Source organism: Nematostella vectensis, chromosome 9 (genome assembly GCF_932526225.1).
Source record: "Nematostella vectensis chromosome 9, jaNemVect1.1, whole genome shotgun sequence".
Classification (NCBI taxonomy): domain Eukaryota; kingdom Metazoa; phylum Cnidaria; class Anthozoa; order Actiniaria; family Edwardsiidae; genus Nematostella; species Nematostella vectensis.
Genome location: NC_064042.1, coordinates 1,192,948 through 1,213,396, shown reverse-complemented (window position 1 = coordinate 1,213,396; position 20,449 = coordinate 1,192,948). Strand labels below are relative to the sequence as shown.

At 38.7% G+C, this 20,449-nt stretch overlaps 2 protein-coding genes and 1 long non-coding RNA gene across 4 annotated transcripts; 1 reads left to right on the top strand and 2 right to left on the bottom strand.

Moving 5' to 3' along the window:
* Positions 1-235: 235 nt before the first annotated feature.
* On the bottom strand, positions 236-8,639 carry LOC5509482. The gene is made up of 3 exons (XM_001629958.3): positions 7,632-8,639; positions 5,374-5,437; positions 236-1,930 (listed from the first exon to the last, which is right to left on the bottom strand). Exons 1-3 carry the CDS (start codon positions 8,450-8,452, stop codon positions 1,775-1,777), a joined length of 1,041 nt encoding a protein of 346 aa, XP_001630008.2. The 5' UTR covers positions 8,453-8,639; the 3' UTR covers positions 236-1,774.
* A 1,618-nt stretch (positions 8,640-10,257) lies between these two features.
* On the bottom strand, positions 10,258-20,427 carry LOC5509495 (DNA replication licensing factor mcm7). 2 transcript variants are annotated; one of them, XR_004295304.2, is made up of 20 exons: positions 20,299-20,427; positions 20,047-20,123; positions 19,867-19,926; positions 19,111-19,215; positions 18,831-18,961; positions 18,432-18,612; positions 17,833-17,894; positions 16,155-16,413; positions 15,745-15,829; positions 15,338-15,469; positions 14,787-14,870; positions 14,088-14,174; positions 13,730-13,854; positions 13,306-13,487; positions 12,696-12,779; positions 12,234-12,402; positions 11,606-11,712; positions 11,238-11,306; positions 10,541-10,777; positions 10,258-10,420 (listed from the first exon to the last, which is right to left on the bottom strand). XR_004295304.2 is itself a non-coding variant. In XM_001629959.3 (19 exons), exons 1-19 carry the CDS (start codon positions 20,321-20,323, stop codon positions 10,642-10,644), a joined length of 2,160 nt encoding a protein of 719 aa, XP_001630009.2. In that variant the 5' UTR covers positions 20,324-20,427; the 3' UTR covers positions 10,258-10,641. The 2 variants fall into 2 exon arrangements, 1 of the variants encoding a protein (XP_001630009.2); XM_001629959.3 differs by having other exon boundaries at positions 10,258-10,777.
* Positions 12,400-14,799, top strand: LOC116616321. The gene is made up of 2 exons (XR_004295305.2): positions 12,400-12,545; positions 14,032-14,799. It is a non-coding gene; the product is annotated as an uncharacterized LOC116616321 (long non-coding RNA).
* Positions 20,428-20,449: the final 22 nt, after the last annotated feature.

The window sequence follows — 20,449 nt, the reverse complement described above, 5'->3', positions numbered from 1 at the left end:
AAAGCGATGTCAAGATTAGTATGCTGCTCCTGTGTCGCAGCAATAAGTGTGGAGGAAGCCTCAAAATAATTAAATAAACTTCAAACCAAGCATATATAGCTCCTTCCAACTTTACTACCAAATACACTGCTTGAAGAATCACCAACTAGGGCTCTTTAAATAACAAATAGAGTATCTACATCATGTCACAGTTATAACCTTACCAATAAAAAAACACACAAAAACATACACAATATTTATGAATCAGTTGTTTAATATCAGGTCTAGTGCACTACAAACTAAGGCTTCCTATATATCTATCCAGTATGAACTTGTAATGAAAAAAATAGCCAAAAGTGACCAATAATATGATAATAATTTGTAATAGGCACAAGTCAGAGAAATATGTTAATCATAGGCATTTGCTGTGATGACATCCTACCAAATAAATCTACAAACTGTTCCAATCCTCTTTACCAAGTTCATACAGGCCCTAAAGTGTGTCTAAAATAGAATTCTATGTGCAGGTGGGGAGGGGAGATCCTGATATTTTTTTCAACATCACCAAAATGTTCTAAAATAAAGTATAGTTCTTTTGTGTGAAGCCTTGGGATATGCCTTTCTGGAAGACATTCAAAAATTCACTAAAAATATTTTATCTTGTCCCAGTCTTAAATGTAATTTTAGGAGGATCCTATGTACATCTTTTTCATTGGGATACTGCCACCATGGCCATATTTCTACATTATTTGTCAATAAGCCTATTGGTAGAGACTAATAATATAGCTCCCTAGTGCAATTTTGCAGTCTACTAGCCAAATCCTTTGTTTTCCTTCCTCCAATCTACATATTATTGTCATTCCAGTTGTCATGATAGTTGAAGCAAAAGAATACTATACCTGTGATAGTAGTATAATCATCATAGCATAGCCCACGACACTAGGATAGTCCCAGTCTATAAACTATCTGCATTTGAAAATTTGATATTTCAATCAGAATCGTTGTGTATGTGCGTATAGTGGACAATTGATTTCCGGTTTACTCCCAATTTACCCTCCAACCTTTAAAGAACCCCTACACATGCTTTAAACCGCCACAAATGCTGTTATTCACCTCCACTCTTATGCGCTGAATGCCAAGTGACCTGCACATGCTAGCAACTGGGTTTGTTTGTAGAAGTGCCAGTTAATCATTAATCAGTTAATTCAGCCGAGGTTCTTCATAGGTTGAAGGGTAAATTGGGATCATTTTAAACGTGAGAAAGGTGTAGATTGGCTCAGTTTTAGCTGAAATCAATAGTTCACTAGATGCACATACAACAAGTCTGACTGAATTCCAAATTTTAAACACAGATAGTTTGGAGACTGAGACTATCCAAGCGCCCATGCATAGCCTAAGCTTCTGAGGAATTCAGAGGAAAGCATAATGTAAGCTCTCACCTTTTGCAGGACAATGTTTAAGCAGAGAAATTTAACCAACATTATTTCCTTACAACCCAACAACATTATCTGGCCAAACGCAGGTACTCTGTACCCTTTCTCTTCTTTCTATCTAAGAAAATAATCTATAATAAATTCCTGAAACATTCATTTTAGTGGTGACGATACCCATGGAATACTTGGGATAACCCTTCAATTGCCATCAACACAGCTGTTTGACCATCTTGTGACACTTTTTCACAAACCAGCATACCCATAGATGGGTACACATATTTTGCATTTTTATAATTGAAAATAAACTATCTTGTCATATTCAGTGTTGGAGTCAAGTGACTGGCATGAATGTCAGCCATTGGTTATGTCTCCTGATGCTCCACTTTTTGTTTTAGCATTTCATTTTCTACTTTCAGTTCCTCATTTTCTTCTTTTAGCTTAGATATAGTGTCCTTCAAGGTTTGCACTTCTTCATGGACTACAGTGAGCAGCGCTGACTTTATTTGAGTTATCTGATCCTGGATAAATAGGAAAGATATGTTACATTCCCATATTACAACTTATATTGCAATAGGGAAAGCTCTGTAAATAACTTAAACAGGATTATACAGCAAAAACATCAATCTATCGATCTGTATACAGGGTCATAGCTAGACAATTTTGATTGGGGAGTAAGACCCGATTATTTCCCTGCCAAGTCAAACAGAGTTAAAGTTCTAAAGAGATTAATGCTCAGTTATTTCTATATGGATAGCTCAAACTTCGTGTCAACTTAATGTGACATAACAGCCATAAGCAATCATTTCTTTAAAACATTTTTTGCAAGGGAATGAAAAAATAACAATACAACCATGAAATAAAATTATTATTATCATAATTACTACCATCACCATAAAATAAAATTATTATTATCATAATTACTACCATCACCATGAAATAAAATTATTATTATCATAATTACTACCATCATCGTTAGTGATAAGCATGGCAACTATCTCTGAAATGTCACATACCCTTGTGGTGGCTATTGTATTTGAGTGGTTTTCAAAATCCCACACAACAAAATGTAATTGTTTAAAGGAGGAGCGTCACGGTAACTCGGGAAACCAGGTTCTTTGTGTACTATATTTTCAAAGTAGCTAATCAGAGATGTCCATTATACGAGAGTATCTGGTAACGAAGATTGCAAGAGAATCTCGCTAGTATAATCCTACTGTTTGTTATGACTCGAACCTCCTGAGAAATCTCTTATTTCTTGATGAAACAAGTGTCTATATGTTTTCAGCGCTTGAAGAGGTTTCTGGAGGCCCTATCGAAGACTCTGAGGCGATGTTGTGGTTGAACAAATAAATTACACTTCCCTCTACTAAAAAAATATGTATGACTGTGCCGGTTATTCTTCCAAGGTGGTGACTGTGATTGTGACTAGGACTAGGAATAAGCAGAGACCACCAGTAGCAAAAATATCCGAGGTTAAAGAGGAGATAAGAGGGAGATAGAGAAAGCAATACTTGAACGGAGAGAATGGCATACGTCAAGTTGTGTTTACCTCTGCAATAAATAAACCTTGCACTATTGTCAGCATTGAATATTCGATTACCCTTCTAATAAAGATACTGAGTACTCGCTTCGATCCAAATTTGACTTTCAATAGTGATCGCTGGACCTCTGCTCGCTTGCTAAACTTCACGAACGACTCCAAATTTCATATCACTGATTTTTTAATCAGAAAACGATTATTGTTGAAAATAAAATGCTAGCTAATAAGAAAAAGCATTGTTCATAACAAAAACTTGGATTGAGCTTTTGGATGGGCGGTAAAACAGAGAGAATTTTTTAAGATATCAACGGCACTTTTCCCCCTTCTCAGAGATCGATCCGGGCTATCCGTTTCGGAAGGCTAGAGAAGGCGTGAAGCTCCTCCTTTAAGTTTAAATAGTCAAGCGAACAAATAACAGTCAAAAAAGAACAAAGACATTTCAGTGAATTAGTACTAAATAAACTAAATAGTATTTCACAGGTTTTTGAAAACCACTCGAACTATTGGCATAAAGAGTATGGAAATGTGACATACCATTGCAGTGGCTATTGTATGAACTATTGGCATTAAGGGCATGGAAATGTAACATACCATTGCAGTGGCTATTGTATTAACTATTGGCATGAAGAGCATGGAAATGTGACATACCATTGCAGTGGCTATTGTATGAACTATTGGCATTAAGGGCATGGAAATGTGACATACCATTGCAGTGGCTATTGTATGAACTATTGGCATAAAGAGTATGGAAATGTGACATACCATTGCAGTGGCTATTGTATGAACTATTGGCATTAAGGGCATGGAAATGTAACATACCATTGCAGTGGCTATTGTATTAACTATTGGCATGAAGAGCATGGAAATGTGACATACCATTGCAGTGGCTATTGTATGAACTATTGGCATTAAGGGCATGGAAATGTGACATACCATTGCAGTGGCTATTGTATGAACTATTGGCACTAAGGGTATGGAAATGTGACATAGCATTGCAGTGGCTATTGTATGAACTATTGGCATTAAGGGCATGGAAATGTTACAAACCATTGCGGTGACTATTGTATGAACTATTGGCATTAAGGGCATGGAAATGTGACATACCATTGCAGTGGCTATTGTATTAACTATTGGCATGAAGAGCATGGAAATGTGACATACCATTGCAGTGGCTATTGTATGAACTATTGGCACTAAGGGCATGGAAATGTGACATACCATTGCAGTGGCTATTGTATGAACTATTGGCATTAAGGGCATGGAAATGTGACATACCATTGCAGTGGCTATTGTATGAACTATTGGCATTAAGGGCATGGAAATGTGACATACCATTGCAGTGGCTATTGTATGAACTATTGGCATTAAGGGCATGGAAATGTGACATACCATTGCAGTGGCTATTGTATGAACTATTGGCATTAAGGGCATGGAAATGTGACATACCATTGTGGTAGCTATTCATAGATCCGACACACACACACAAATATCCAATCAGAAAGCAGCAAATAGAAGCCAGCGAAGTGCAACCCAAATGTCCCACACAAAAAAAAACACAAATTGTACAACTTGTTGGATGAGGAAAGTGAGTCCTGCTTAGAATTATCTAAAACATAGACGTTTATAGAGGTTTTCTTGCGACTTGGGAAAAAAAACACGGTCACCTAACATGATGGAAACTTGTCTTGTTGTCCAAGCTTGGTGAAAATCTTGTAGAGAAGCATAGCAATAGATAACTACAAGTTTGGTTGTTGAATGGAAATGGCACGAATCCAGCTAAAAATACGAAAACTTGGCAATGATAAAATAAAGCGGTGCTCTCTTCGGTAGGTATTACTATGTATTTATGTGTTTTTAAAGCTTTTTTTTGTCAACTTGCAGTGATTTAAGTATGGGGAAAGTAGAAGAGCCGAATTAGCTGTTTATGCTTGACTTCTAACTACAAGTTTTATTGGCTAACGTCAAGATTTGCAGCAAAGATACAAACAACAGTCTCATTTGTATATGTAATTGAAGTAACCTAGGATAATATCAAACAAAATTTTAATGGTAGGACTTACACTGCTCTTGTATGTAGTTTGTTTGCCTTTTTGTTGTTTGTTCCTGGGTAAAAAACTGTACTTGTGTTTCTATAATTTGAGTCCCAACTCTACCCTAAAAGCGGCCGGTCAAAGAAAACAGGTCTAGCACTTTCTACGCTGACCGGAAAATCCTTATTTGCTTGTCCAGATTCGCAGAAAAATATCTTAAACCAATCTTTTTTACCCTCGATTGCCAACTTCTTGTGGAACATTTGTGGGACCACATGGCTGTTATTGCATCCTCTCTTTCCTGATTGGCTATTTGTGCGCACATGATTGACATGTCAGATCTATGAATTATATTAATCATTGGCATTAAATGTATGGGAATGTAACATACCATTGCGGTGGCTATTGTATTAACTATTGGCAGTTCCTCTTCTTCTTCTGGAAGTCCTTGATGACTGAAAGTGAACAAAAGCAGAATTGTTAGTTCAATTATACAATTACATGCCTTGTCCATAAAACACAGGAAATGCTTTTTCTACTTTCAGAAGGACAGATGCTACAATAACCATTTAATCTGTCAAAGAAATTATAACCAAGTATTCATTGCAAGCAATAATTTAAGTTGCATTCAATATTTTGAATGTCAGAACAGATTCAGATATTACAAATAGTACCAGAAAGACATAAAGTCTTATCAGAGTAATATGATACCAAAGACAGGGTTAAGCCCACTAGTGATGACAAAGTTTAACATATTTTAAAACTACTTCTTGATGTGACATGTTATGTCAACCTTTGTTATACCTACCAAGTCAATATGTCTTAATAAAGTCAGATTTTTTTTCATTCATACATTTTTTATGTGATATTTCCTTTTTAAGTTATAATCCATGAATCACAATGCAGGAAGAATTGCAGAACTATACTAAATAAGTGGCCTGTGGATCGTAATGTCTTTAAGATCTCGCACACATCACAACAGTTTTAGAGAGTGTGTCTAAGTAGATACTGGGCACTTTATACTGTGAGCACAAGAAAATAGAATCCATTCAAGGGGTTCTGTAGATAACTGAGACACCTGAAGACATATTTAGGCAAACATGTTTAGAAAACAGGAATGAAAGGTTCCTACAATCATCAGTCATGCCAACATTATCCATTTTCCATATAAAAGAATAATTACATTTAGTGCTGCTGTCAACAAGAAGGGAAGTCTAGTTGGTAACGCTTGTAGCAATCACTTTGAATATTATTTTTTTCTGGTCAACCAAGATGTAACATTTATTACAGGGGTTTCATTAGTACCCGGCGGCCGGCAGAGGCACCAGTTATTTTCCACCGAGTGCTGGCTACTTTTTTTTAAAAGTCAACTTAAGTTTTATTTGAACTAAAAAGATAAAATATCTTCCAACCCCTACTTATCAATCTCCACCGCCTACTCTGAAAGTTAATAAAAGCCCTGTATTATATGAAGCACATAAATTGCCTGAAGCTTAATGCTTTTTATGGAAAATTTGCAGTCTATTTTATTGATACTTTTGTACTTATATTTCCTTCCCTGCCAAGCCTCCAATCAGATAGCAAAGACCTCTGGCCATGCATTGAGATAAGAGGTTGTTCTAAAGGAGCATGTATGGTCGATTGTAAAAGTATTTGCCTCCACTTAGCTGGAGGAATCAAACTTTCATCATTTTCTAAGTAAATGATGGATAGAATTCTCAAACCTAAATTTGTCCAAGAGTAGATATGATAACCACTGGATAAGAAATGGATGAGATTTGAAAAAAAAAAAGCAAACATGTAGTGATAACAGCAAACTTGCCTCATTATTTCTTTAGTTATGTGGTTACAAATAGCAAAATTGTGAAATGCAGTAGTTTCTTTGGGAATTTATGAAGTTTGCTTTGTCTACATGCAGATTCTCACTCCCTATCTTATCATGGATTGCAGGTACGTATGAGTTGGAGGCAGTCCAAACATACAGTGTTAAATTGAGAAAATCCTGATTACTAGGGTATAAGTACTTGAATACAAAGACCTGCAACTCCCATATTGAACACTAGATGTTCTTTAAAATCACTTAATATTAGTGGTTAGGTAATAATGTGTTGTTTTTCTCCCTAGTGAAATTGAACTTCCAGGACTGCTCGTGCTGATTTCACGTGTAATAAACAAACCACTGTGTAAACAAATATACTGGAATAAAAGCCGACCACTGGTTTAGCTACACATTATATTGGAACTGTCCATGTGGGGGGAATACAATTTCGATTCAGGGAAACCTCAATTTAGCATTCTTTACAATAGAAAGCTACACTTCAACTATATCAGTATCAAAGAAACCAAAGGTTTTCATATTTCTCTCGGAACCACGATGAACTATGAAAACCTTTCCAATCTTTTTGTATCAATAAATAATAGAATGGGGAGTCGATAACTTCTAGACTTTATTCATAGATTTCTGCGGTGAGGTAGACAGTAGTCCATGGGAATTACTGAGAATAAAGTCTAGAGTTAGTGTTAAGACTAGGATGTCAGGGATATTGCAGTTTTATAATTCGATTACTCTAAAGTCGCATTGATCAAGGGCGACTGTAGCATAAACACGTTGCCGTAAATAGCGCAATAAATCCACGCATGTTTTCTTACCCTAAACTGACTCCAGGAATCTTTTTGACCGCTTCGTTTAGTTTATCGGGCCTTTCAGATCCAGCAGAAGAAGCACTCGATGCAAAAGAGGCTGAATCACTGCCGTCCGGCTTAGAAGCAGCCGATAAATGCGCTGGATCAGGGTCCTTCTTTCTCGTCGAACTTGCCTCAAAGTTCACATGCCCGGGTAAATTCTGAGCAAGAATTGGTTGCTTTGAACTACTAGGTACATCCACAGAATTTCTATGATTTGCTAAAGATGAGTCCGTCCAGGTATTCGATTCTAGCGAGATATGGTTCGTAATGCTATGAGATGTAGAGGGTGCAGTACTATGGGTAGAGTGTACTTCACGATTTTCTCCACTGCCCTGACTCTGAGCGGAGCTCGTGACTTGCTCGATGTCAGCGAAGTCATGGCATTGCCAACGGCCTCGCACATACGGATCATTCCTTTGTATTCTAACAACCTTGAATCTCGAGCCACCATTTCCATTCCTACTAAGCGACTCATCAACCGTTTCTACCTCAATTTCTGTAACATCACTTTCGTTCAGATCCTCCAAATCGTAGCCATTACTGTCACCACGACTATGGGCCCGTGTTTCTGTAACACTAGTTATTTGAAACGCACTTTTCTTTTTCTGTCCCTGATTTGCACCAGATTGAGCTAATGGAGCTTGCTGTTGGGTTACAGGCGCACTGGAAGCGTCCAAATAACTGTTCTCTAAAAGCAAGGAAGGAGTGTGAAACGCCTCCTGGCCATGCGGAACGCTCTCTTGCTGTTGTTGTTGGTTCATGTCATTGTCCAACCCTTCGGCCATGGACGCTTCATACGACTTCTAACGAGACAGAACCAATGTACAACAACCAGGCACTATCCATAGTAAGTCCTGGGTGGTTTCTACGCCGATTCTCGCCTGAAATCAAGGCAAAAAGTGTGTTTAATGGCGCTGACTATCGGTCCACCATGGCGCATCGTTCGGATATCTACAGACGGTGACGTCGTACACGGACTCGGGACCAATCAAAACCCGAGTTGCCATTTTTGGAAAGCAGCTCGCAAGAACATCGGAAACCGGGGATTGTTCGCCATTTTCTTAAAAACCAACCACATGAAAAAACAGTCTTCCGCAATACAAACATATGCATTACTAAAAACCTATCGCCAGTTTAGAAATAGGCAGCAATTTTGTATTTTTTTCTAGTGTTATCTGTCGTTATTTTCCCGCCTTTTTGCGAGGTCGCTCATTATGCAAATCGCGTGCGCTATGGCGGGCGTGCCGATTATGAATGCATTTGTACACACTAATTATTGTACTGCACAAATAGAACGCCTAGTAATCCGACAACGCCGTTGACCGATGGAGTGTAAAGACTGGATAAATTAAATTTCACTTTCACCAAAAGTCATTCTGTTTTAGTACAATTGCAATAAATATTCCCAAAAGGTCACTCATCGAAAACCCTCCTTGCCCGGGACCTCTCAGAAGGGGGCAAATGCCGATAGTGTTCATACAGCATTTGCACGAGCACAAATGCTGAGACTAGCAGTGTGGCCTTTGCTTTCAAGCAAGTTGATAGACATTTTAATAATATCTGGCCAATGACGTAAACTCTATTTCACTCATCGCCAGCAGTGCAAAGTCTAGCGCTTGTACAAGAAGTATGGCTCAAGTTTCGCTATCGTAGTTCCAATTATTGCGCAAAATATGATGGGATCTCAATCACATTCTGACAGACTTAGCGATGGACCAATCAAATTAAGGCATGGTCACACTTATCTTTCGAGATCAACGTCAGTGTTGACTGGGAGGTCAACGGGACCTTTACTATTCTCTGTAGCTGAGTATTACATTCTGTAGCTGAGTAAGCTGAATATTATTTTAAAGCCTTTCCTTTTTGTTGCTGGTTCATTTCAGCCCGCTGAGTGTGTTGAATTAAGTTGTCAAACTCTTTACAAAATGAAAAGCTACAGGGGGGAGTTCAAACTAGGGGTAAGAATTAGTAATTCGATAATGTCAATTCATTCAAATTGGCGTTACTGTCGAATCCATTGTATCGCGACGCTGCATTTTCAAATCATCGATTCTTTTTTAGTAAGCACGCAGCTGCTTTGTCTCCTATTATCTTTGTTCTACAAAGGAGTTCTTTTGTCTCTATTCTTCTCGTTCTTTGTGTCGAGGTGCGGATATTGTTCAATTGCCCAATCAAATTGCAGCTTGTAAGAGCTGCTTACTGACCCTTTTTTTTGTCTTTTGGGATTTTCCGTTTCGCCAGTCAAATAATTCTAAGCCAATCAGATTCTTGCTATCTCCCGCCTAGTACAGTTGCCCGGTTTTCTTTTGCGACACTGCCTGGTTTTCGTCCAAAGGATAGCCAGGGAAGTGCACAAAGCGAGACTGATTGGCTCAGAATGGTTTTACTGACGGAACAGAAAACCAAAACAAACCGTGCTTTGAAAACGCGGGTCGCGATACAACGGATTTGACAGTAATATCATCACCATCATCTTATGGCAAACATCACTAAATTTTCTCGATATTGTTTTTTCACCTAAGTGACGCGAAAATTCCCAGTAATAAGGTAAAACCCGGCTGATATTTCTGTTAAAATGTCCAAGCACAAATGCACCAAATTCATATACTTTAATGGGTCTGTACAACACGATAACAGAAATGGCAAACTTTACATAAAAGAAAAAATAACGCTTACTGAAACTTTACAACAACAAAAAACAGCGATAAAAAGTTAATGGCATCTCATTAAATACGTTAGAAAAAGTGATTTTGCATTTGCTCGGTGAAAAATAACTGTAAAGGCTATAGAGACAACTATATTAAACACGGACGAACAAGTTGGTACCATCCTCATAACTTGCGCCAGGTGGTATGTGCTCGGGCACATTTCGTACTGATGTCGCTGTCATATTCAATGAAACCAAGCGGGCGGAGGCGGAGTACAAATCTGACTTTGACTGACAGCTAGCGACGATTGACAGAAAGAGGCGGAGTTATCGTACAAAGGTGATTCTTGTCTGTTTTTGGTTTATCTGCCACACGTCTAGATTTTCGTACTCCTGGAGGCATTTCTGGAACTGGTCGGGGGTAAAACCCTTGGAGAGACAGCGCTGCTTCGCCTCTTGCATTCTGCAGACAGACAGAAGCTATTACATCTTATTTATGCCAGCTTAAAGAGCCCTCGTCATTGTTTTTAAACCAATACTTGAAAACAAACTATGTGATGACAATGCAAAACCAAAAGGACTAGTTGATGACATTCGTGACGACACCTGTAAAACGTAAAAATAGGAAAATGCCGTTCTACATTTGCGGACGACGCCTTTTCTCGTGAGCGCGCGCGCTGTTCTTGTTGCCGTCGCCGTCGTCGTTGCCTTTCGTACAACAGTCTCCTAGATTTCACATCAAATGTGTAAACATCCTATGAAGGGAAGTTTTCGCGCACTACAAAATTATTCGTCTTTTGGCGCGCATTTTGCTTTTTTGGTCACTCGTCTTTCAAAACTTTGAGAAAATGCACAGTCTGTACCGACAAAGAAAGAAAGATAGAAAGAATGAATGAATGAATGAAAGGAGCAACTACACTTACTTGACACTGCTCGCGTCTCCAGCGATTTCCTTGATGATACCATAAATAGCATCGACTGGATCCACCACCCTACAAACATAACAAGACGCTCAGCATTAATAACGCTATGTCACGAGGGAAAACGTATTCTTATTTTATTAATTTTTGTTTACGCCATTTCAATCTGCTGAACTTCGGGAATAGGAAGCTCACCTTGATATTTTAAGTTGGTGTTTTTTGACAGAGAATGGTGAAAATTGCGCGCTAGTGGTCTAATGGGACAGTTTCTTCTTCCAAGCAACATGCGTGCATTGTAGTGAAGTGCACTGGTCTGGTTTGATCATTGGTTTATTAATGACAAGAGAAGATGTTCGAGTCTTTCAACTTACCGAACAGTACCCTCATCATCCGAGAGCGAAGCCTTGGACATTTCCATCAAGCGCATCGCTTCGTTCACATCCTCTTTCTCGACAACGTCCGCTAGTCGAAGGCGCGCCTGAAATAGAATAAAAACACCTGGTCATAAATTTTCGTCAGACAACATGCAAACATGATGAACAGACCACACGTACATATCCAACATCTCCAGGAAATGAGCCAACAGGCGGACATGGTTGGGTTCTCAGTTTACAAGAAACCTATTTCATTGTCATAATATCAAATGCGCTTCACACGAGACTTGCTTTACCCGTTAATGTGTGGACACGGATTTCTCCACGCAGTTTACAACTATGAGTTGGAGTTAAGTGTCTAATTACTGTCGATGGGCCAGTCGTTCTTTACGTCCCCCAATACCGGTTAATGAAGCACGGTCAGAGACAGGTGTTCCGGCTTAACGAACTGTTTCAAGAAAATAAGGTTTCACAGTCCCCAGTATAGAGAGGCAGGTTTTACAACCCTAAAAAAATCCGAGCTTGACCTGGCCTGAGATCGAACCCTGGTCCTCTTGCTTGTGAGACAAAGCCCGTACCACTGAGTTATCTCGGCACTCTCTAAATGGGATTCCACTGTACATACCAGCGCCGTGGCAAGACGGAGAACTGCGAGTAATGTTCTGGCAGAGGTGAAGGTTGTGTCATGATTATTCCGTGCGTCCTTCCTCATTTCTACATAAGCACTAACGATGTAGTCCGACAGTTCACCGGGGACAATCGGCTGCTTTTCCTTGCATGCTGCAATATACCGCCTGGAAACAAAGAAAGGGATAATTACGAGAGAGGAGCTCTGCCAGCCGCCATTTTGTCATCCTAGCTGCTATGAGATGGCGGGAAAAATCCATTTGCATCCGCTTATCTGCAATCCCTTTGGCGTTTGTAACGACTGAATTTGGTATGCTTAAGATGGAGCTATGTTTTGGGATGTTAATTTTGAATTCTTTTTCCGTAAATAGTGCAAAGGTAAAAAAGAAAAGATTGTTACCAAATTTTTGACAGCCTTTGTTGGACACAATATTCGGATGGCATTTCTCTTAATACTTACCTCATAAGGTTCATGTCGAGGGGGTCGTAGTGTGACGGGGGGTGAGCAGAGTGTTGGTGGACGTAAGTGATGTGCTGTGCCAGTCTGAAAACAAGAGACTCAATGAATACAACAGTCTGTTTAATAAGGATTCTATGACATTCTAAGATTTCTGACATGAAATTTCAAGACAGTTGCTGTATTTGACAAGATTGTGACATCGATCAACAAACATGTTGTTCTATCAACTGTTAAAGAAGTCAACAAGTGCCAGGATTTTTAGATTGACACTTTCACGAAAAAAAAAACGCAAGAGAAAAGATACTTCTGTTGTTATGCATATAAACTTTATACAAATGACTAAATTGATTTAGCTGATCCAAGTTGCGAGAAGCATGATTTGGTAGACTATGAAACCCTATGCAAAACACTTTGAATCACGGTGGATTTCAATTACCCTACAATTAAACCAGCTCGACTATATCTTAAAAGTGTCAAAGAAAGCAGGGAAAGTTGTATTTAAAAATATATATATTCAAAACATAAAAAAAAAATGTATGCAAGTCAAATCTACAGACTTTTACTCAACTATCAATTAATATCCAGTAACAATTACTCAAAAAATATACACCTCAAGTCGTTCTCCTTGTCTGGCTTATCCTGGATCAGCCAAAGCAGGTCAAATCGGGATAAAAGGGCCGCAGGAAGCTGGATGTTCTGCTCAGCTGACTTCTTGGGGTTATAGCGACCATATGCAGGATTCGCTGCAGCAAGGATTGATACCCTGGCATTTAGTGTAGTCATTATACCAGCCTGGAAAAAAATAGGCAGAGTTTCATTGTAGCAGGGTGCTTATCTGTACTCTGGTTTCAGAGCCTGGAACGTCGCTCTATTTAGTGGCCACTAAATACAGAGACTTTCAAGGCTCTGAAACCAGGGTAGCTTATCTGAACCTGGGTGCTAAAAAAAGCAATTACAGTAATTAATACCCAAAAGCATTGGTTGTTCTTAGCATTACCATTTGCCATTTGCTGTACACAGTACACTTGGTTTACCTTTGCAATGGAAACAGTTTGCTGTTCCATGACTTCGTGAATGGCTGTCCTGTCGCCATCCATCATCTTGTCAAACTCATCAATGCAGCAGACACCTTTGTCTGCCAGCACCAAGGCACCACCCTCTAAAATGACGACCACAATATGTTAATCAAACACAGAAAATATTGAGCATATATTATGTGGCCTGACCCTAGGAATTTGGGGGTTCATCTCAAATAAGCCTTCCTTTTTTTATGGGCCCTCCTTGTCACTCACTGTCGCCCGTATTATGTATATCTGTTTTTTGTTTTGTTTTTCAGCCAAAAGTCTACTCAGTGGAATGAATGATATTTTATAATATCTGAACAGTACTTGCCAAGAATCATTTCTCCAGTCAGTGGGTCTTTCATCACAGCAGCCGTCAGACCAACTCCGGTACTTCCCCGCCCTGTAGTGTACTGACCTGGGACAATATAAATGATTTTAAGGATATCAGAAATCATTTATCAGAGTCTGTTGGTTGGCCTAAATAACAATGGTTTTTGTTTTTGTTTTTAATATTGTAAACCCTCATCTCTTTTAGAAATATAGCTCTCCCTACAAAATGTCACACTTAAGGAATAGAACTGAGAAGTTTTCATTCTATGATGGATTGGGTTTGCCAGGGATAGAAGCTGGTTTTGCTGGCTACTAAAATAAACATCCCCTTTTGCATCATGCAAGTCTGTTTCACAGACTATGGTGCAGTTGCAGCAACACTGACAAGTTATTTCCAATAGGGGACTTGCGCTAAGAGATCAAGTGACTGTTTGGGTGGCAAACTAGCACATGCTCAGGCTTTTAGCGGCGAAATCACTGTTTATTTTGGTTTGGTTTTCTTAAAGCAAAGTGTCCTATTTCACTAAGTTTTCAAGTGGAAACTCAAAGTCACAGTCAAATAAGGGCAAGGCTACAGAAGTTGTTCTTGAAATCCCTGATGATTATGTGTTACAAGTATCTGTCCACCTTCTATCAGCTGATGGGGACAGTGTATTTTCCTGAGTTTTATGTTATTTTGTGTTATTAAAAAACTTACTTCTTGGTGCTAATCTGTCGATGTAAGAGAGCATCTGACTTTTTGCAACACCAGGGTCTCCCATGAGAAGAATATTGATGTTACCTGGAAACAAAACGGCATTACTCAACCTACAACATTCATTACATGGGTGATTCATATTCATGTTAACTGGAAGCAAAACGGCAAGCATAATTCAGCCTGTTACATTTCATGACATAACATATGAAGGTATAAAAAAGGGTTTGCTAAGATTTGAATGATTCAAAACTATGCATTATGAAATACAAGTGCAGGATTTTCCTGCTACTTCTTGTTTGTGTTTCTCAACATTTGCTTGGCATTCAGTGTCCAGGATGTTTTCAATGATACATTACCCAATGTAAACCAGGTTAGGATATATGTGGCAGTTCATGTGAAAACATATCCTGAGTTTATTAGCATATTGTTTTAATTTGTTGTGCAAGTGTGAACTTTTCTTTTAGCAAAGACCAGCTTTCCATAAGGTAAATGAACATGAGCTTTCTGTTTTGCAAGCAACAGCGACTACATTTAATGAAATAGTTGAATACCTCTGATTTTCATCCCATGAGGAGTGCAGTCTACGCCACCCACAAGCAATAAAAGCAGTGCTTTCTTTATGTCTTCGTGGCCATAGATCTCAGGCGCTAGTGATGATGCCAATTTATCATAGAAGTCAGCCTCTGTGGAAACAAAAAAAAAAAGAGAAATAAGGGTTAAGTTCATCTTTGAGACAATATTAAGAAGCCTCACAGTATAAAGAATGATTACTATACCAATTCAATTGAAGGAACATAAGTAACAATATCTAATTCACAGTATCTATAGTGAGTTACTATATATTAGTCAACTAAACATATGCTTTATCTGACTTGGTACTGAACAGGCACATACTGTAAAATGGTGACATGATTTGTCTTCTTAACAAGCACTTATGTCCATAAATAATATGACTCACCCGTTGAAAGTGCTCTGATCTCTTCATCAGAAAGGTCATCTGTTGGCATCTCATCATCTTCTGTTTTATTCATCCTAACAATGCGCTATAGGATAAAATCAAACCATGAATATGACAGAGGAAAGAAAAGTAGAATTTTTCGTAATTTTGATAAAAAAGAACAGGCCAAATGACATTACAAAGAATTTAATTTCACACTAGGAGCCATTTTGGTTCATTGCATTAGGATGAAGGGAAACTGCAATAATTCTAAATCAAGGAAAGAATGTTCTTTACATAGCCTCTCATTTTACAGTCAGATTAATTTTGTAGATAATGGAAAGAACTAATTTAAAAAAGATCTGGAATAATTCTAAAAACGGATAAAGGAAATACAAACAAGGCAGTGAGAAGGCAACAGGCAGACTTACATGAGCTTCTAAAAATGTATCTGATAGCAGCCCTTGGGTCATCTGACGAAAACCTGTCTTCATCATTGGCAGGAAGATCCCTGTGACGCTCACATGGTCGCCTGGTGTTGCAAGCCGAGTATTCTCTCCCTTAGCAATGATTGTCATGGATCGTGGGATGTGTCCCACCGGAACTTGATCACTGTGTTCCTGTATCTTGAGCTCCTGGAATTTGACAAATTTAGAGCCTCTAGTCTGCAGGTAAAGGCGACCTCCGGCCCTGCAAAACATGACATTTTTTTAAAGGCCATTTCACATGAAATAGGATGGAAAACTCATATGGAACTTATGTTAAATGTCATTGGAATTTGTAGCTTTCGTCATCCATACATAGCATGAAGGCTGATCAGGAAAAAAGGTAATTTCATTCTCACAGTGTTAGTTTTTTATGTTAGTGGAGAAAACAGTTTCCAGACATTCATTGTAAGAAATTGTGTCTCCAGCGATCTACTGTGCGCAAGGTTTTTTCCCTTTTATGTAGCCCTGCAATGACATGTAGAATTGAAATATTTAACTGAACTGGCCATGGTTTCTTAAATGGATATAGTAGAGTTTTAACCCTTTCACTCCTGGGTACTTTTGAGCAAAATTGAAAAAAAAAAACAGACTGAAAACAGAAACCTTCCCCCCTATTTTAAGTCCAACACTACCAGTTAAGCTAAGCTACCGCTGAGCCAAGAGGGTATGCCTTAAAGTTTCTAACAATGCACTGTGGTGCCTTTTCTTTCTAGCAACGGCACTGCTACAGCCTGTTGCTTACCACAGTTTTGCTTGTTACTGTATTTGCTTAAAAACTACAGCTTTTTTACATCTGGAGAGTGCCTTAGGACATCATGAAGTCTTTTTGGGCATAATTAATGCTGTGCTTATGGATGTTTGCACGCTGAGGTTGATTCAATGGGATAATTCCTTGTCTGGGCTTAACCAAGTGAGAAAGGAATTTTCTGGTGAATGGCCTCATACTCTCCAATGTGGGCCATCTTTGCTACCAAACCTTATTCAAAAATTGTTTTCAGGCTTATTGTGGGTTTCTTGGACCTGGAAATGTTTTGTTTGGCTTCGGAGCAAAGAGACTTAAAAAACTGTTATGATTTTGGGGGAGGAGATTGCCCGCCTGTCTGTCAAGGTGTTTCCAAGACTCCCATGATGCAGTGCAGGCATGCAAAATAGGCTAAACATGGTGACTCGCTTCTAATGGAGGTTCTAGCATTGATTATTGTGACTGATTGCTGTAAAATGAGACCTGACGGAGCGCAATAAAGGTATCTATTTGTGACTTGATCTGTGTTTGCTTGTCTCTGTAGTTCGGAATTTTGTGTCTTTTTTGGTAAGAAATGTTTCTAAGTTTAGGCATTTGTTTACGAATTGGTCAAATTAAGGTTGAAATTTTGACAAAAGAGTCAATTCAATTACATTGCTTAGATGCGCTTTTGGAGGTCGTCTATGCCTTGGAGGAATCTATGAGTATCCGGGTCTGGTGATGTTTAGTTGCCATTTCTGACGTTTTGAGGTCGAGCCTATATTTTACAGGCGCCTCAGGGCGTTATGGGAATGAAAGACTTAACAGAGTGCTTATTACAGGCCTGATTGCAAGGGGCCCTAAGATCTCTGAAGCAGCTGTTAGACCTGATAGACTTACCTGTTCGTTTTACACTCCTCACTAGGGCACATCAAAAGTGGCATAAACGTCTGGGATTGAATCTGTTTTGAATAGACAAACACAGGCACTCTCAATGATATTTGCTTAAAAATGTCAGAAAAACAACACATGCTTAACACAGGTTTATAAGGACTGGCTAGCCCTAGGGGAGCCTAGGTGATGCAGTTAGCAGGGCGTCGCTCTGTAGTGCCTGTGCCTCTCACCACTGGGTTCTGGGTTTGATTCCCAGTTCCGACGTGGGTAGAGTTATTTGGTCTCGCCTTAACCATGAGGGTTTATCTCCCTCTTCTCCAGTTTTGCTCCATCCATAAAACCAACAATTTCAACTTTAGCTGTGATACGTGGACAGACATGGGTCTTAGGCTTCAATCTGAACATGCTCTCCCATAATTCAGCATGTGAATGAATATCTTCCCCAATTTATGTATTTATCCATTCATTTATGTACTACTACCCCTCAAATGTTGCAATAACAGCCAGTCAAGACAGCTACATGGAGGAAAACAAAAACTTTAAAAGCATTTTGGGAATTATGTTCAGTTTGCATTGTTCAACTACTTCATCAAAGAGTTACGTACTGTTTGGTAAGACTCAGCACCGCACTGGTCACATGTGTAGGTTGCCACCTCAACTACAGGTTTGACTTCAGTGCATCTCGTCACAATGCCTCTCACTACAGTCAGCTTGCCAATGCAGTCTGCCTTCACGTTACGCACAGACTCGTGCTTCTGGGTGCTGAGATGTTTAAAATTTACTTCACTGAAATACAAAAAAGTAAACATAGAAACATTAATCATTTTTGGATTATTCTGCACGTGTTTCAAAATTATTTTTATGGGATAACTAGACAAGAATGTATGCTTGCCAAATGTCAGCAGTCAGTCCACAACTTTTAAAACAGATTTTCAGATGAACATACATATATTAAGTGAATATATATGATGTGGTACAAACATAAAAATCTTGGCTTGACTTACAATCTCCTAAGGAGCTCTGGGGGGTATTTGGTCCTTGGGTCGATTGCTCCACCTGGTTCATTCTGGCGGTTCCGTTGCTCTAGTAGCAACCTGTGTTCAATGTATATATCAAGAGCATCTTTTGTTTGGACCTGAACAAGGATAAAAGACAGCCTGGTTAAAATGAAATGTAACAGTAGACATTGTTGAAAACAACATTAACCCAAAGAGTCTAGACGGAGGTCTGGACCAACCAATAACTCTTTAAACTAGTCAAGAGTAGGCCTTATGCCAGCTCTACCTCACGCTCCTTGTACTCTGGAAGCATCTCATAGATTGCATCTTCAAACAGGCGCTTGTACCGACGCGTGTTCTCCTTTACATTCTCTGCAAGATCTTGGTCAATCTGAATGAATATGAAAGTGTTAAGCTATTTAGTTAAGCTATTTCAACCACTTTTAAGGTATTTAATGACTCATTAATACAACAGGTACATTACACCAAATAGGAGCATAGCATTTGAGGATGTTAATATACAAAACCAGGGCTTTTATTTAGGCCTTTTTTCCATGTGCCGGCTACTTTTAAAAAAAGTTGATTGTTTTATTTCAACTAATAACTTCAACCCCTCTTTCTACCACCTACTCTAAAAACTTAACCAAACAACTGCAAAACTAGTACAGGCTTAGAATTCGGGGGAAATCAGGCATTAAATTATTTCAAATCTTATTGAAGAGCAATTCATTTCTTTACATGTGTCTACATGAAAATATAGCTTTTAGAAAGATCAGGGTTTCCACAACACTATCAGTGTCTGTCCAGTTGCTGACATGATACTCTTGCACTTACTCACACAACCCGAGATTTTGTACTAAAATTATCATCCAACATCTTATATTTATAATGCTGCTCTTATGGGATTACACTGGTCTATTATTACACTGGGTTATCTATAATGAAAGAAGCCTTAACAAATCCTGTTATTTCGCCTGGCAGTTAAGTTATATTTTGCTTTAATTTTCTGATCGCAACTGCCAACACCTCATTCGTCAGTTACCTCTGCGATATCATCCAGTTCTATCAGTAGTTCCTGTTGCTCTCTATGTGCAATTTTGATCTGAAGACGAGAAAAATAAAACATATCTAAAGTTAGTATTACGATAGTTCGTTGAAAGCATAGAGTAAGTTTATGTCCTTTTTAAAGTAGTTCGTGTTAACATTAGATACAAAGCATTACCAGTTGTTCGCCATATTTAAACTCTTTTCCTTCATCCTCTTGGACGTAGAATTCCGCTAGAAAGCGCTTGGCTTTATCTGCAATCCGATATTGATTAAATTCAAATCACAATAAGTAATTACTTATTACAACGACAACGTGCAGAATAATTTGCAAACCGTCGCTAAAAATCTGATGTTTAGCACGAAAATCAGCAAAAAGATAAGTGATCAATATTTTAAATGATCTTTCACATGTCCATAAGCTCCATACCTAATTCTTCTTGATAATCAGGCATGTTTTACGGGCGAAACGGGAAGAAAGCTTTGATTCTTCGATGGTGAGCGTCCTCCTTCGATGGAAATCAAACATGTGACAAATTTGGCGCGAAAACGATTGTGAAGGATTCTGGGTACTGGGACCA